This window comes from Pteronotus mesoamericanus, unplaced genomic scaffold (assembly GCF_021234165.1).
Source record: "Pteronotus mesoamericanus isolate MK-2021 breed Mesoamerican mustached bat unplaced genomic scaffold, CSHL_Meso_final scaffold_137, whole genome shotgun sequence".
Classification (NCBI taxonomy): domain Eukaryota; kingdom Metazoa; phylum Chordata; class Mammalia; order Chiroptera; family Mormoopidae; genus Pteronotus; species Pteronotus mesoamericanus.
The window spans coordinates 4,493,987-4,510,984 of NW_026555306.1; the positions used below are offsets into that span (position 1 = coordinate 4,493,987).

Here is a 16,998-nt window from a genome sequence, read left to right on the forward strand (position 1 = left end):
TCAGGGTCTGGGGTGGAGGCCATGACTCAATGCTGCGGAGCCTAGTGACTCAGCCTGGGCTGGGGGCCAGAACGACATATTTTCCGAAGAAAAGTTACACTGGGGCCCTCCCTCCGGGACATCCCTCCCTCCCACCTCCTGCCGTGGGGCCTGGGAACGGAGCCCTGGGGCGTGGAGTTGTGTGCGCACGAGCTTGGGCACAACCTGCCCCCCGCCCTGCCCGCCAACGGACACCCATCAACCGGGATACACAACTCCTGACGCATCACTCCTGGACCAACGGGCTCCAGGCGCGCAGGAGGGGGTGCTGTGCCCCCACAGGGCCACCACGTGTACGCGCGCGCTCCCGCCCAGAGGACTTAGCTATGCAGCGGACACACACCCAGGACCACACCCACGGCGCCCCGGGACACTGTGGCCCGGCGCTTTGCCCGCCCACGCGCGCCCGCTTTCGCGGCTCCCAGCGCCCTCTGGCGGGCACTCAGGTGCTGGGCGGGCTGGTGACCGAATCCGCCGCCCGAGGTGGGGGCGCTCAGGTTTCCAGGGCCACACACCGGGCTTGTCTCTTTCCCGGCGATGCTCCAGGACTCCACGGAGTTGGGCTGCGTGACGCCCCGCTTAGCTCCCTCCGTCTCTATGCCTTTTTCCTTTTTGAGTCTGGAGAATCCTTTATGAGGCCCGGGATCCCTTGGATGGTTGCCCGGGCCCAAGGGCCTCTGGGCTTCCTTCCTTATTTGTAAACAGTTAGGATTTAGTTGATTCTAGGATGAAGTTCAGGGGCGAGACGGTAACAAGAGCTAACATTTAGATGCCAGGCACTATCTTAAGCGCTTTGTATAAATATATTATCTCGTTTAATCTTCGGAATAATCTGAGGCAGGGGTACTATTATCATCCCCATTTTACAGAGGAGGAAACTGAGGCAGAGCTTAGTTTGCCCAAGATTAATGACTCTGAGTGGATGCTTCTAGGGTTCTTATAGTGTATGTTTATAATATTCCTACCAATAAACTTCTCTGCTTCCAACCACGACATTCCAAATGCTTTTTGATTTCCAGGATTCTAGAATTGGTATGCTGACCGGCCAAACGTTCTGAGACTGGGAAGGGTCTTGCTCCGAATCTGCCATTGATGGTTCCAATTTTTCTCTTCTAAGAAAACTAGATTAAAAAATAATACTCATATTTAGAAATATTCCTGGGAGGCTGGGAAAGATGTTTGGCTAGGGTGAAAGCCAAGAACCTAAAACCTGCGGTGGCCAGGAATCAGCAGAGGAGAGAGAAGCCATTCATCCTTTTTTTTTTTTTTTTTCTTAAAGATTGTGTTTATTTTTAGAGAGGGGGAGAGAGAAAGAGAGGGAAAGAAACATCAATGCTTGGTTGCCTCTCGCACACCCCCTACTGGGGACCTGGTCCGCAACCCAGGCATGTACCTTGCCCGGGAGTAGAACCAGCGATCCTTTGGTTTGCAGGCCAGCGCTCAATCCAATGAGCCACACCAGCCGGTGTCCCTTCCCCCTTTGTCAAGATGGCTGCCTCCTCGCTCCTCTGCCGCTCTAGCCACTTTACCAAGATGGCGGCCACCGATGTGGGTCTCAGGAGTGACCGGGACATCTGCGCGCGCATGCCCCAAACCGGATTTCCGCTCCCGGCGCCTGGATTCTTTCTTTAACAAGATGGCGGCAGGAAACAGTGGTGGTAGCAGCGAACTCCGCTCAAAAAGTGAAGCCGATTCCGGCTTCCTGGGTTTCAGGCCCACTTCGGTGGACCCGGCGTTGAGGCGGAGGCGGCGAGGCCCAAGAAACAGGAAGCGGGGCTGGCGGCGGCTCGCCCAGGAGCCGCTGGGACTGGAAGTTGATCAGTTCCTAGAGGACGTGCGACTGCAGGAACGCACGAGTGGGTGCGTGGGGCGGGACTTCGGCGCTTGGGCGGTGTTCTGTATGGTCCGGTGTGAAGGCGAGCGTGCGGGGGCTTCCGGGGCGCTGGGAGCACCTGTCCCGGGTGTCCCTGGGGAAACTGAGAGCAAGGGCTGGGGATCCTGGGTCGGTGGCTGGGAGTCTTGGTAGTGTTAATCAGATGTAGAACTCGCAGTTAAATTAGAAATCAGGTGAACAACTGCTGTAATTTTCTAGTGTTTGTATGCCGCGTGCAGCCCCCCAGCATAGTGAATTTTAAGTTCTGTAACCTGACGGGAGAAACCTTGGCCGGAAGAGGCCCTATGCCGACAGGGGGGATGTTTGAAGGAACATAAGCGGAGAGCTGGGCCCTGCCTGCGAGGTTAAACCTACTCCTTTCGCCGTGTCTTACTCGCTCCCCAACATACGTGGTTGACGTTTTGTATTTCTATCTCCCAGTGGCTTGGTATCAGAGGCTCCGGATGAAAAACTCTTCTTCGTGGACACCGGCGCCAAGAAGAGAGGTGAGGAGGGGCTTTGTGTGTTGCAAGGCAGTGATGGGTCATCGTCTTGCCGATGTCAGCCTCTGCGGGTATCTGAGTTGATAACATGGCTTGGCGGGCAAACACCTTCCCAAAAGGGGCTTTACTGTAAACAAGAGAACCTGGGATGAACAGGAAGCAGGCTAGACGCTAACTTGGAGTCAGATTTTTCTTTTCAAGGTATCAGAGATGTCCGTGCTCAGAAAAGCTGGCAGGTCTGCCTTGATGAATGGATTCGACATAAAACAGTGGGGCTCATGCATTTACCAAAAAGCAAGTCAAGAACCTGCTGTAATGAGTCAGATCAATTTGAGTTAAAAATGTGCTTTCATAAGGAATAGAGAATTCACTTTAATGAGTGGGGGAGAAGCTGGCCTTCATCTGCTGGTTGTCGTTTGCCAGGATGCAGGGTCGGGAGGTGCTGGGAAGGGTGGAGGAGTGGGCGAGGGATTGTTAGGGTCTATGTCAGTGCCCGGAAACAGACTAAGAATTGCTTCCACGGGTGGGGGGTGGGGGGCACGCTACAGGGTCTGCTTCAGTGGGAAAGCTGAGGGCTTTAATGAGCGAATGGCAAGCCACTTTAACAGCAGGACCTCTGTCATGGTCATGTTTGAGCTCAGACAAGGGACCCGTCCTAACTGAAGCAATAGGACCCATGTCAGTGAGCAGAAAAAGTGTGAAAGGGCCTGCTCTCAGGCCCAGGAGCCTTTCAGCGAGCAGGTGAGAGCGGGCTGTTGAGGAGGGCGACTTGCACGCAAGTGCGCAGACCTGGCTGCAGGCAGAAGGGGTGAGCCAGGCCCCCCCGAGTGAACGGGGAGGAAGCAGCAAAGGCTGCCTTGGCCAGTAGGAAGTCTCCTTGGGGAACAGGGGTGGGGCAGGGGGGCAGTTATAGGTTCTGCTTTAGGTTAAAAAGAAGATAGAAAGACAGTAACAATTGCGCGCTCTCACAGGTGCTTGCTCACTGTGCTTTGTACACGCGCGGCCCTGTGAGGTGGGCGTGAACGTTCTCAGTTTGGGAGCACAGGGCGGCAAAGTCATCTTCACAAGGTCCCATGGTAAATGGAAGGATGCGGAATTTTGTCCCAGTATGTTCTGTCGAAGAGTTCTTGCTTTTTAGCGTTAGGTTTTATTTATATTTTTTATTTTATTTAAAAAAATTATGTTTTTCTTTTACTGATTCTAGAGAGGGGGAAGGAGGGAGAAAGAGAGGGAGAGAAACCATTGATGTGAGAGAGAAACATCAATTGGTTGCCTCTTGGACATGCCCCCAAGCAGGGGCCTAACCTGCAACCCAGGCATTGGCTGTGACTGGGAATCAAACCCGCGGCCTTTTGGTTTGCAGGATGACACCCAACCTGCTGAGCCACACCAGCCATCGTTACTATTAGGTTTTAAAAGTAAAAGGCAGAAAACCACCCGGTGCTGATAATTAGTCATATTGGGTCCTGAGTCCAGCTTTCTGGGCCTCAGTGTCACCTGACCGCATGCTTGCTTCTTTGTTGGTGTTACCAGTTCTGTGGCCATTTCCCTGCTGTGTCTGGAAGCCTCCTGAGTGCAGGGCTATGGGTCTGACTCCCTCTGTGTCCCTAGCACGGAGCCGTATCCAGCGGCCCAAGAAACAGGTGTGCTTCAGCGCAGGGCCTGGGCACCTTGGGGCCTGCTCTTGGGGACCTCCTTCCTCAGATGGGGGCCTGGTGTCCGCCTGGGGCCCCCGTGTCCTGCTGGGGCGCAGGCCCCATGGAACTGACACGTGCTTGGTGGGGCGTTGGCCTCGGGACACGAGGAGGCCCGAGGCCCTGACTCTTCCCCTTTCTCTTCCTCCCAGAGCTGAACAAAAAGAGGACCAAAGACCAGAAAAGATCGCAGCTTCTCAAGAAACCCCTTCGGGTCGACCTCGTTTTAGAGAACACATCCAAGGTCCCTGCCCCCAAAGAGTGAGTGTCCCACCACCTTCGGACCCTCCTTTCCCACTAGAACTGGGCCTCCTGCCTTCTCTGCAGCGGCCCCGCTCACTTCCCGGCCCTAAAGGCATTGCTGGGGGTGGCAAGGGTCGCTGGGAGGGCAGCGACGGGGCCAGGCTTGGGCTTTGGAGAATGGATTGGAGGGAGCGAGGCAGGAGCCAAATGCAGCGGCTGGAGCGGGCGGGGGTGCGGCATGGACCTGCCCGGGGACCGTGGGGACGGGGAGGAAGGGGCGGGCGGTAGGTGGGTCAGGCAGGGTGTAGTGACTGACCCCTGAGGGGTGTGATGTGGCGGTCGGTGGGTGGGGCCGCCCCTGCGGGGGAATCTGGGATCACGAGCGGCTTTGGGGGCAGTGCCGAGGTCGGTGTTGTGTGGTGCCCAGGAGACACGCGGGGCGAGGCCTCCAGGGGCTACTGTTTCGTGAGGTCTCGGGCTCAGAGAGGCCTGGGCTGGAGACAGACCTGGGGACGTGCTCTCCAAAGCTGCTGGACAGAGTGGGAGTGAAGGAGCTAGGAGGACGCTTGCCATTGGTGGGGGCCTTGGGAGGGGGCTGCTGGACGAGGAGCTGCCCGAGGGGTCGGGGGCCCAGCTGGAGGGGCCGGGCCTTCCCAGGCCTCTGACTCGCCCGCCTCGCCCATGTGGCCTCTCCCCGCCGCAGCATCCTCGCCCACCAGGTCCCCAACGCCAAGAAGCTCAAGCGCAAGGAGCAGCTATGGGAGAAGTTAGCAAAGCAGGGCGAGCTGCCCCGGGATGTGCGCAGGGCGCAGGCCCGACTCCTCAACCCCCCAGTGGTCAAAGCCAAGCCCAGGCCTCAGGACACCGTGGAGCGGCCCTTCTATGATCTCTGGGCCAAAGACAGTGAGTGCCCCTGCTGTCACCGTTGGGGGGACAGGGCTGCCACACACTGCACGAGAGCAGTGCGTCTAAGGGGTGCGCGGTGGGTGTTGTCTCCACGATGTCCAGCAGAGCCGGGCGTCCCGAAGGGGCCCTGTTCCCGTTCACGCTTCCCTTTCCCCAGTGGGCTTTCCCGAGGGCCAGCCTCACTCCTCAGCCGTGGCTCTCCTGCCGTCTGGAGCCCGGCCAGATGCTTTTTTGCCTGGCTTTCGAAGCCCCTCGGGGTCTGAGAACCAGTCCTCCGCAGCCCGTGCCTCGGCGCCATCTTCGTGCGAGGGGGCGGGGTCGTGGGGAGCCCCGGGAGGCCAGGCGCTCTGCGCCCGGACAGCCCCCAGCAGCCGCCCTCCCTGCCCCACAGACCCCCTGGTGCGGCCCTTGGCGGGCCAGGACGCGTTTTTCCTGGAGCAGACCAAGAAGAAGGGCGTGAAGGTGAGGCTGCATTGTGGGGGGTGACGGAGGTCAGAGGAGGGGCTGGGAGCAGGGGGACCACCTGGCATTCGGGCCATGGGGCCAGGGTCTCAGAGCCCGTCCGTCCTGTGACACACGTGTGGCAAGTTGGGGCCTCAGAGGGAGAGAGCTGGGGGAGGTCAGGGACACCCTTCCAGCAAAGGGAATGGCAGGGCCAGTGAGGAGGAGGAGGAGCCTGCGCGGGGAGGCGGGGCTGGCGGGGGCGCAGCCCCGGCGGTGGTGCACCGGAGGGCAGTGGGATCCTGTCTGCACGGCTGTTCTGAGGAGCTGGGAGTGAGATGGGAGTGGGGACGAGGGCAGGGGCGCCCAGGGCGACCCCCAGCTTCTGCTGGAGACCGAGGTCCTCCGCTGGGGTGCAGGCCAGACGGGCAGGGGTGAGGAAGGTCTGCGAGTGGCGGAGCTGTGGAGGGTGCTGCTCAGACCTGAGTGGGCACGCCCGTCGCCGGTCCTGTGAAGGGGCGGAGCGTCCAGGCGGCCCAGGATTGTGTGTGTCTTACAAGGTCCCCGAGGGATCCGGGGCTGAAGTCAGAACACACTGGACCATCTGTTCACGCAAGCGCCCCCACTCCTGTCTGTGGTGGGGGTTCCAGGGACTTGTCTCAGGAGAAGGCGCAGAGCCCGGCCTGCAGGGAGCTGGCGGGCCCTGGGGATGCCGCTTCCGCGCCCGGAGCCCAGGTCCTGCCGCTCCTGAGAATGCGAGTCCTGGGGCCCCCGGCCTCATCCTGCTCTGGCTTTTGTCCTCCAGCGGCCGCCACATCTCTACACCAAGCCGTCCCGGGTGCCTGCTGTGGAGGTGACCCCCGCCGGAGCCTCCTACAACCCGACCTTTCAGGACCACCAGGTACACAGCCTCTCCCAGCCGCTGCTTAGCCGCTGGGCCGGCATCGCCTTGCCTGGCACGTTCTCCGTGCCCATGGGGCGCTGAGGGCTCGGTGGTGACCGTGGTAGCCTGGGCCTGCCCAGCTGGGGCTCCCAGACCTGCTCCCAGACAGTGCAGCCCAGAGTGGACAGGGCTGGGATGGGGGTCCCCAGAGGGGCCGCCAACCTGACCTCGGGGGTTGGGAGGGCTTCCTGGAGGAGGGGACAGCCGCTGAGCCTGCGGGGGGAGCTGGCTGTGGGAAGAGGGGAAAGGGAATTGCAGGCAGCGAACAGCATGTGCAGGGGCCCAGACACCGTGGGGTGCGTCCCTGGCACCGTGTGGGATGTTCCTGGAACGTGGGTGCCAGAGGCCTCAGGGACTGGGAACAGACCCTGAGTGACCAGGTGAGGTTTGGCCAAGGCCAGGGAAAACTTCGCCGCGCGAGTCACTGTGCTCACTTCACAGATGTTTGTGGGGCACAGGTGTTGGGAACAGTGAGGACACAACCCCCACCCTAGGGGAGCACGTGTTCCCAGAGAGAAATCAGGTCACGGAGCCGACACAGGAGAGGCGCGAAGGCCGTTCCGCGTGGTTCAGCCAGAGGCACGCTCAGCGGGCAGGAGTGGGGCGGGGCCCTCACCCGGCTGCTGTGTCTGCGGAGGCGGACAGCGCGCCCCGCATGGGGGGAGGTGGGCGTGGCCACACGAGCGGGCACCGTGACCGCAGTCTGTTCCCAGTGGGGCTGACGAAGGTGGTGTGGGTGCAGGGGAAGAAAGCTCAGACAGACGGCCGTTTTTAAAAAATCACGAACCTGCTTTGCAGAGATGTAGTTCCTGGGACGTGTGATTTGCTCACTTACAGGCACAAGTCAGTGATTTTTAGTGTATTTGCTGAGCTGCGTATCCATCGCCCCGATTTTAGAACATTCTTATCACCCCAGAAAGAAACCCTGGGCCCGTCGGCCGTCACCCCTGAGCCCCGTCTCCCCCAGGCCCAGGCAGCCGCCACGCTCCTCCTGCCTGTGGGCTTGACATTCCTCCAGGCCCCGTGTAGGTGGGGCTGTGGACGTGTGGAGACCAGACCGTCCTGGAAGGGAACCCGCAGAGTAGCCAGGAGGTTAAGGGCTGGGAGCCCCCTCTGGCTGCTGTGACTGGGCTGTGACCGGGGACCAGGGAGAGGAGGGGCGCAGAGGTGGAGGGCCAGGTCTGTATTGCCCAGGAGAGGCTCCTGGGGCTTGGCCCTAACCCCAGCCCTGCCCCCTCCCAGACCCTGCTCTGGGAAGCCCACGAGGTGGAGCTGCAGCGGCAGAGGGAGGCAGAGAAGCTGGAGCGGCAGCTGGCCCTGCCCCCCGCTGAGCAGATCGCCACCCAGGTGAGCCCGCACCTGCCCACCCCCCACACCCTCCTGGCTTTCTGCTTGCCTGGCCTCTGACACCCCCACCCCCGCCCAGGAGTCTGCCTTCAAGGAGATGTGCCAGGGGCTGCTGGAGGAGTCCGACGGGGAGGGGGGGCCGGACGAGGGGCCCGAGGCGAGCGGAGACCAGGCCAGGGAAGACGCCGGCGGGGGTGCCCAGGCCTCGGCCACACCTGCCTGCCCCGCCGCTGTGGAGAAGAAGACGGAGCAGCAGCGTCGGCGGGAAAAGGCCGCCCGGATACTGGTGAGCACTGTGGGCTCAGGTCTGCTCTCCCTGCTCCCGCAGCCTGATTTCTGCTGCCTTCAGCCCTCTTTCTGCCACGTCCGCAGCCGCCGCCTCTGATCCTCTCCCGGGGCCCTGCAGGGGATGCAGCGGGGGACAGGCTGGGTCCTGCTGCTCGCTCTGGGGTGGGGCGGGGCCTTACGGGCCACTGACAGGGGAAGACTGGTTTTGGGAACCGCTGCCGTGATGAAACTAGAGCAGCTGGGCCTGGGGGGGGCGGGGGGCCAGGAACGCAGCCCTGAGGGAGGCGTTGCTGGAGGGGCCCCGGGTGGAGGCGGGGCCCGCAGGGCGCATGGTGCTGGGCGGGGCCCTGACTCCAGCTGTCCCTGCAGCGGGCGCAGCAGGCCTCGGCGCGGGCCGCCCTGCTGCGACGCCAGGACCTCTTCAGGCTGCGTGGGATCAAGGCCCAGGTGGCACAGCGGCTGGCGGAGCTGGCACGGCGGCGGGAACGACGGCGAGCAAAGCGGTTGGCGGAGGCTGACAAGCCCCGCAGGCTGGGGCGGCTCAAGTGAGGCCCTGGCCGGGACCCCGGGGAGGCTGGGAGGGGCCCTGGTCCCCGTCCTGGCACCTCCCTGCCTGCGATCAGCGTGACCCCCTCCGGGGAGGCCACGTCTTGCCCCCAGCGTCCCATGTTCTCGGAGGCCCCCTCTTCCCGAGAGGGGGCTGTGGACTCGGTGCCCGGCCCAGGCCCCCTGAACGCCCTGCCCTGCCTTCCAGGTATCAGGCCCCCGACATCGACGTGCAGCTCAGCGCGGAGCTGTCCGACTCGCTCCGCACCCTGAAGGTACGTACTTGCCCGCCCGCGGTGAGGGTCTGCGGGGGAGCCCGTGCCCGGTGATGACACCCATCCTTGCTCCCCGTGCCCCCCAGGGGCTGTGGGCGACACCATGGCTGCCCCCGGGCCGGGCCGGCTGGGCTGACGCCCGGGGGCTGAGGGCACGGGGTCCTGAAGTTGCTGTTCCCAGGGGTGAGGGCCTGGGTGATGTATTGGTTTGGACCTGTGACCCTCGGAAGGCCCTTCCCCCGAGTCGGGTCCCATTGCAGCGCCTGGTCTCCTGCCGTTGTCCCCTCCAGTTCCAGAGGGCCCGGCCTAAAGCTTGGAGCAGGGCCTGTCCCTCCCTGGCTCAGATGCTCCACGGCCGCCCACGCGCCTGCCTCGGGCTCCAGCCCTGTGCCTCCCGAGTGGGCCGGCAGGCCCCCTTCCCCGTACCCTGCCTTTGCCTCGCTGCTCTGTCGACCTGCAGGCCTGTCCCGCTCCACCGGCCTGTCTGCGGTCCCCCCACGCCCAGCTCAGAGGCAGCCGTGGGCCGGTAGCCGTCGCCCCGTGAGCTGGGGCCGAGCCTCCACTGGAGCCCGGGCTGGACGCCCCCTCCTGCCCCCGCCCCTGCCCCCGCCCCCGAGAGGTCAGAGGCCCTCGGCTTCTTGCCTGCGCCCGCTGAGACCTCCTCTGTGTCCCGCAGCCTGAGGGCAACATCCTCCGCGACCGGTTCAAGAGCTTCCAGAAGAGAAACATGATCGAGCCCCGGGAGAGAGCCAAGTGAGGACCGGGCTGCCGTGGGGGAGGCGCCGGGGCCGCCTGTGCGTGGGGGGCCTGCGCGACACCGACCGCGCTCTGCTTTTCTTTTCCAGGTTCAAGCGCAAGTACAAGGTGAAGCTTGTGGAGAAGCGGGCGTTCCGGGAGATCCAGTGAGTGACACCCCTTCTCGGTGGCGTCCACTGGGTCCCTGGGCCGGTCCCAGACCCAGTCTCTGCGGCCGGTGGTGAGGGTCAGCCCTCCAGATGTGCCTGAACCCGAGCTGCGGCAGGAGGGTCCCCAAAGGGAAACGGAAGGGTCCAGACCAGAGGAGGGTGTCAAGTGGGGGAGAACATGGGACCCCCACTCCCCTCGTCCTCCCTCAGCCTCCCTCCTCTGCCCCCAGGTTGTAGCTGATGCCAGACGCCGGAGCCCTCACCCTTCAATAAAGCACCTTCTGGCCCCCCTGGGCCTCGTGTGTTACTTGTCCCCTGGGGGGGGCGTCTCTGTCTGTCCTCCACTAGTACAAAGCCTGGTGAGGACCAGGATGTGGCAGAGGCCCAGCCCTCGGGTAAGGCGGGCACCTGTTCCCGAGTGAGGAGGGCCTTAGGGAGCCCTGCGGCTGGCTGCTGGGGTGTGCGGGGCGGGGCGGGGGGCCGGGGAGGGCAGGTCCTCGCCCGCATCCAGCCTGAGGGGCACAGCCCGGGCTCCCTGCCCCCGTGGTGAGGGGCGGGTCTAGAGGACGGCCCTGTCCTCTGGGTGGTGGTAACAGCTGTGCTCTCAAGAGCTGGGGACGCTCCCTGAGGGCCTCACCCATTTTAAAGGCGAGGAAAGAACACATCCGAGGGGGTGATGTTCCTCCGCCCCCACACCTGTTTACTATTTCCCGAAACAATTCTACGAATAAAGGTGTAAGTCATCCATACGGTGCATAAAGACACCAAAAAACCACACTGTCCTCTTTGACCTCTGCCCTCCATTCGGACTCTGCAGAGGGGGCTCTCACTGCAGTTTGGGGCAAAGGGTGCCATTATGTCCCTATTCTAACGATTTTATGTTTAGAGAAGGGGAGGGAGGGAGAAAGAGGGAGACAAACAGTGTGAGAGAGAAACACCACTTGGTTGCCCCTTGTATGTGCCGTGACCACGACGAAGCCACAGCCCAGGCGTGTGCCCTGAGCAGAAATTGGACCAGTGAACTTTGTTTTGTGGGAAGACTCCCAACCAGCTGAGCCACACTGGTCAGGGCAAAAACAGAATCCTTTTTTATTTCTCTGTGTCTTGTGTAGAATCACACCAGGTGCGGTTTCTAACTTGCTTTTTACTCTGTCTTAAAGAATTTCAGTGCCTGTGTGAGGCACCTCCTTTTTCATACCCGCGCAGACCCCCTCTTACAGGAGCGGGTCATGATGTCACTCAGGCAGGCCGGTTGCTGCTAGTGACGCTGGGGTGAGCAGCCGTACACGAACCACTTCACGAGTGTCTGTGGGACAAGGGCCTGGACGCGAACCTCTGGGCGACAGGGAGGGCATAACGAGGGGGTCGTTTGAGAGCTGGGCCGGCTCTGCAGGCTCCCCCCCGCCCAGCTGCCAGGGGCTCGCGCGCCCAAGCCGCCGTTGCTGAATTGAGCTTGGTTGCCAGCGCGGCCGAGCAGCTCTTCATGGGGTCCCTGGTAGTTTCCCCTTCTGTGCGGATTCAGACCTTTTCACCATTTCCCCCCTGGGCTATTTGTCATTTTCTTGTTTATTTGTCTTATTTCTTGCTCTGTATTTATTGTGGATCTGAAGTCTGTTGTACATGTTGCAAACGCTTCTCCCAGGCTGTGCCTTTTGACTTTGTACAGGGTATCTTTTGTCAGAAGTGTTGAGGGTTTTGAGATTTCTGTTACCTTTTCCTGTCTTTTTTTTTTTTTTTTTTTTTTGTGGTCACTTGGAAAGGTTTTTCTAGGACAAGATATTTATAAAAATAGGTCCAGTAGTTTATAAAAGAAATTAGTGAAGGGAGAGTCTAACGTCAGAGCCCCCCCCCTCACACCCCCCATATCCTGTGAAACATCACGACTTGAAGGGACCGAAGCCTTGGCCTCTGACCCAGTAAATCCATCCTGGGGAGCGAGTCTGAAGGAACCTCCTGGAAGAGGAGAGGAAACTCTTAATGTCCAGAGGTGGCCATCAGCACATCCGTTACATTAATGGACGGGGTGAGGTGGTCACAGCCACTTGGGCAAATTCTGCAGCGTGGACACGAAGCAGAGTCCGCAGGAAATGCACACATTTTTATTGCCTCGGGAAATTATCTTCCCACGTGTGCAAAAAAGGATTCTGTGATAAAGGCACATGTGTGTGTTATTGCACATCAATTGCCTTTCTCATTTGAATTTTACAGCAAAAGGAAACTTGGAAATGCTGAACTCTAGTTAAACGATTTGCAAAACACATTAAAACAATAAGGGGACGAGTGGACGGGTGAGGGGGTGGGCAGGTGCCCAGATGCGTCCAAAACCACGCACAGTGAAATGTGAACGTGGAATCTAGGTGGTGGTGTATAGGGAAAGCTCGAACTCCACTGTTTGAAAATATTTTTAATAATTACAGGGAGAACGGCACCTTGGGGCTTAGTGAGGTGCTCATGGAACTTGAGTTTCAGCCACTCACTCTGCGCTGGTCTCTTCCAAGGCTCTGCCTCCTTTTGAATGTGTAACTGACTTCCTAAAGTAGGTCCTTCAAACCATAAAGCTTCAGGCCACCACAAAATCTGGATCTGCCTCTGATATAAAACAGACCAAGAGGACTGCCCACCAGCTGGGTAATCTGTACCTCAGGACGTGCACAACTTGACCACTGGGAAGGACGGCCCTGGCCGAGGCGCTCTGTCAGCAGCATCCAGAGAGGCCAAGGTTGCGGGTTGAATCCAGCCATGAATGTGTAAATAAGTGGAACAGCAAATCTCTCTCTCTCCCCTCCCCTGCCTCCACCTCCCTTTCTCTCTCAAAAAAAAAAAAAACCCAACAAACGGGCAGAGGTCATCTGCAGCAGCAGCCTAGAATTAAGGGCGTGGCTTGGGAGCCAGCGTCCTGATTTCAAATCCCAGCTCCGTTGCGGGCCAGCTGTGTGGCCCTGTGAAGGTTACGCACCCTCTCTCTGCTTCGGGGTCCCCAGCCACAGAGTGGGCACTGTGATGGCCCCTCCCCCACTGTGGTTTGTCACAAGGATTACGGGAGTCAGCACAGGAGAGCGCGGAGAGCAGCGCCTGGCACGGAGTAAGCCCTAGATGAGTGTTTGCTATTAAAACAAGGTCAAGAAAAAAAAAAACAAAAATGGCTTCAAAAAAAGCACGGAAACGTGTGATGTGAGCCAAAGACCCCTCACAAAGGCTTTCTACCTTTTGGCCCCCTGATTGCCCTCTTGGGAACATGCCCTGAGGAAGTGGCCGGAAGTTCGGGGAGCAGCATAATGCAGAGACAGGCCCAGCAGAGTGCGGTGCAGAATGGAAGGAAACGTGGTGATGGACTTGAGCAGGCCCGGCCAGTCCAGGGAGGGAGACCTCTGCGGCTGCTGGCCCAGGGTGGGGCACACGTGTAATAACCGGGACGTGTTTATGTCCTGATGCTTTGTGGGAAAGCAGACCGGATCTGGCACCGTTCACGCTGGGGCTCGTCGACCTGACCCCGGGCCCCAGGTCTCTGGGGGCAGGGGGTGTTCCAGGGGTTCCTTTCTCCTTCTGTGACTTTCCCCAGCATCTCCAACTTTTCTCTAGTGGAGAAAAAAGTAGGAATTCAAAGCGCGGACAACGATGTCTCGATATCCGCGAAGATGCCTGCCGCTGTGGTATCTGGAAGGTCAGAAACAGAAATAGTCCAAATGCAGAAAAACATGAAATGGGCTTTTACAACAGGACGGCCACCCTGGGGATATTTCACTACCAGTTAAAAATATACTGGTTTTTGGAAGAATTTGTAATGACCTGGGGAAATAGTTATGATCTGTCTCAGAAAACTGGTAAGTGGGGAAAGGGCACAATGTGACCCTGATTGGTTTGAAATGTGTATGAACGCACACGCAGAGAAGGCACCCGCGAGGGCATACACGGGGGTGAGTGCGGACCGCGCTCGGGACGGTGAATGACGGTGGATTGTTACTGTGGACCCTGAGAAAAACGACGTCTACTGAGAAGGGCTGCTGGTGGCTAAGTGGGCTCAAATTTTCAAAAACAGCCTCGCAGCCATTTCTACACCACCTGCTCGCACTGACTTCACGTCTGGAAGAAGCTTGCACTGCCCGCACTGCGTTTCTGCCGCCTGAGCCAGCCCTTATAAAGGGGCTCCTGGAATCTTATTTCAACCAATAAGACTGAGGCTTTACCCAAGCTGCGCAGCTCTGACCAACCAGAGCAACTCTATTGTGTCCAATTCAGGACAGTGTTTTTCGAACCAATCAAACTGGGGATTTGGAATCCTTATTTGCATGAGACCACTGTGTGGGAACTTCTGTCCCTATAAGCCAGTTTTCTTTAGGAGGATAGTTTCCCTTTCTTAGGAGATTTCATTTACCTTTAGGGAGGAGGGAAGGAGGAAAGGAGAGAGGGAGGGAAACATCGATGTGTGGGAAATACAGCTAATCAGTTGCCTCTCACCTGCCCCAAACTGGGCACTTGGCCCACAGCACAGGCATGTACCCTGACTGGGAATGGAACCGGCGACCTTTTGGCTCGCAGGCCAACTCTCGATCCACTGAGCCACACCAGCCAGGGCAAGGCTGTGTCTTTCTGGCTGAGCTGAAACACCAAGGATGTCTCGCTGGAGAGAGCGGGCAAGCCCAGCAGCACTAAACCCACCCAGCACAGAGCACGGCCGGCCAGAGAGGGGCCTGGCCCCAGGCTGCCTCCCAGCCCAGCTGTTTTCACAGCCCTGCTGCATCACAACTGCGCTGTTTTGCACTGAATAAAGTTTCCTTTGTCACCCCACCCCAAACTGGGATTCCTGTTGGTGCTGAGTGGTTGCCAACGACCATTTCTCACGTCTGCTTTTCTGCCTCTTCGCTTCCTCCCTGGTCTTTCTTTTGGGAGAACACGGGGGGTGGGCGGGGGGGCGCTTGGCTGATCTCCGCCCGCCCGCCTTCCTCACCGCGGAGGCTGCAGCAGCCGCATCTCCCAGGCACGCTCGCAGCTGGGCTCTGGGTGCAGATCGGCCCCAGCAGTTAGAGTCCCCCGGCAGCGGTGGACGGCAGAAGTGATCCAGGGTCACCGGCAGGACTGACGGTGCTTGCACCAGCGGTGCCGGCGGCGGAGGCCTCAGAGGCGGTGGCAGCAGCCCTGGTCCGCGGGTTCCAAGCCGAGCGTCGTCCCGGGCGTCGTTCCTGAGGGCGTGGCCCGGGGCCCGGGGCCCGGAGCCCGGAGCCTGGAGCCCACAGCTCCGGCCTCCCTGCGTGGTCTGAGCACCTGGCGCCCAGCACTAATACCTTCCCGTTTAAAACACCTGGAATCGTTTCTGCTCAGGTTTCAATCCCTGCCTTCGGCAATCACGCACCGTTTTTCTGTCTAGGAAAATCGTTTTTTTAAATTCTAAGAGCTTTCCGGGGTAAGCATGAAACGAAACCAGTGTGAAAAATTGACAATTTCTGTGTTCATTTGCCAGCTACAGAGATGGTGGTTCAGAGAAGGCAAGGGCTTTACCGGGGGCCGCACAGGTTTGCCAAGGGTTGGGGTCCAGCAAGGACTTTTCTCCAGGGCACTTAGAGAGCCCAGCCTCCCAGGAACGAGGCAGGAGTCCTTAGAGACGCCGAGGGAGCCTCCGCCACTATGTGCCTTAACTGCTCAACATATGCGGGGGCAGGGGCCGCGGGGGAGTAACTGATGATCTAGAATCCTGTAACGTGCCCTGGCTGGTGTGGCTCAGTGGATTGAAGGCACAGGCCTGCGAACCAAAGTGTCACCAGTTCAATTCCCAGTCAGGGCCCATGCCTGGGTTGTGGGCTGGGTCCCCGGTTGGGAGTATTTGAAAGGCAACCACACATCGATGTTTCTCTCCCTCTCTTTCTCCCTCCCTTTCCACCTCTCTAAAAATAAATAAAATCTTAAAAAATAAATTAGCAGAAGTGGAAATCATTTAAAAAATAAAATAGAATCCTGTGACCCAAACTCTGGAGTAACACTCACATAAGTCCCCCAGGCCAGAAACCTGGCAATGTTACAGATTCTTCTCCCTTTTTTCAGTTGATAATATAGTATTTAAACACTTGATACATGGCCCTGGCAGGTGTGGCTCAGTGGATTGAGAGCCGGCCTGTGAACCAGAGGGTCACCGGTTCGATTCCCAGTCAGTGCACGTGCCTGGGTTGCAAGCCAGGTCCCCAGTGAGGAACACACAAGAGGCAACCACACATTGATGTTTCTCTCCCTCTCTCCCTCCTTTCTCCCCTGTCTAAAAATAAATAAATAAAATAAAATAAATACTTGATACATGTTCTGAATGTAGAAAGCTGTCCTGCAGAAAGCTGTCCTGCCCAGGTCCTTGTTCTGGTCCCGGTAAGACAGATGCTATTGTGACCCTCCTTTCACAGCCGAAGAACTTGAAGTACAGACAAGGAGAGCCACTTGTCAGGATTTGAGATTCTGCCCATGTCCATTCTCCCTTTGAAACAGTCCTTCCACTTGTCCCCACGCCCTCACCCAGCCACCCACTGAGCCAAAATACTGTGCTCTCTCCTGGTAATTGACATTTGAGCAGAGACAGGATTAAAACAAGAGAGGCAGCCGCCATGTGGGTATCACAGAGAAAACCTTTCCCGTGCAAAGGCCCCGGGGTTGGGAACCTCAGGAAGGGCAAGGAGACCTGGGTACCTGCAGCCAAGTGACCAAGGAGAGAGCGTGGTAGGTGAGGCCCAACATACAACTGGGACCAGCGAGAGCCCCTCTGGCCGTGGGTGGGGACGGGTTGCAGGAGAGGAAGCGGGGGGCCCTTGCAAGTAGTCCAGGGGGAGATGATGGTGCTGGGCCAGAGTGGAATCAGTGGAGGTAAGAAATGATCAGATTCTGGACTGTTTTGAAGGTGAAAATGCCCAAATTGGCAAAGAGGCTGCGTGTGGGTGTGAGAGGGTGGGAGGGAGATGGGGGACGGCCCCAGGATGTCCTGGGTGGAGCGTTTGGATGGCTGGAAGGACTCTCTGCGGAGGTGG

The 16,998-nt window shown here is 59.1% G+C and overlaps 1 protein-coding gene and 1 non-coding gene across 3 annotated transcripts; both read left to right on the forward strand.

The window, feature by feature from the left end:
- Nucleotides 1–1,655: 1,655 nt before the first annotated feature.
- NOP53 (NOP53 ribosome biogenesis factor) lies at nt 1,656–10,391 on the forward strand. 2 transcript variants are annotated; one of them, XM_054588512.1, is made up of 13 exons: nt 1,656–1,899; nt 2,354–2,418; nt 4,262–4,370; nt 5,056–5,255; nt 5,650–5,720; nt 6,505–6,600; nt 7,885–7,989; nt 8,069–8,275; nt 8,647–8,822; nt 9,032–9,098; nt 9,775–9,851; nt 9,944–10,000; nt 10,234–10,391. In XM_054588512.1, exons 1-13 carry the CDS (start codon nt 1,676–1,678, stop codon nt 10,238–10,240), a joined length of 1,461 nt encoding a protein of 486 aa, XP_054444487.1. In that variant the 5' UTR covers nt 1,656–1,675; the 3' UTR covers nt 10,241–10,391. The 2 variants fall into 2 exon arrangements, with proteins under 2 accessions (XP_054444487.1, XP_054444488.1); XM_054588513.1 differs by lacking the exon at nt 10,234–10,391 and having other exon boundaries at nt 9,944–10,004.
- LOC129082989 (small nucleolar RNA SNORD23) lies at nt 9,143–9,253 on the forward strand. Its single transcript, XR_008530453.1, has one exon. It is a non-coding gene; the product is annotated as a small nucleolar RNA SNORD23 (small nucleolar RNA).
- Nucleotides 10,392–16,998: the final 6,607 nt, after the last annotated feature.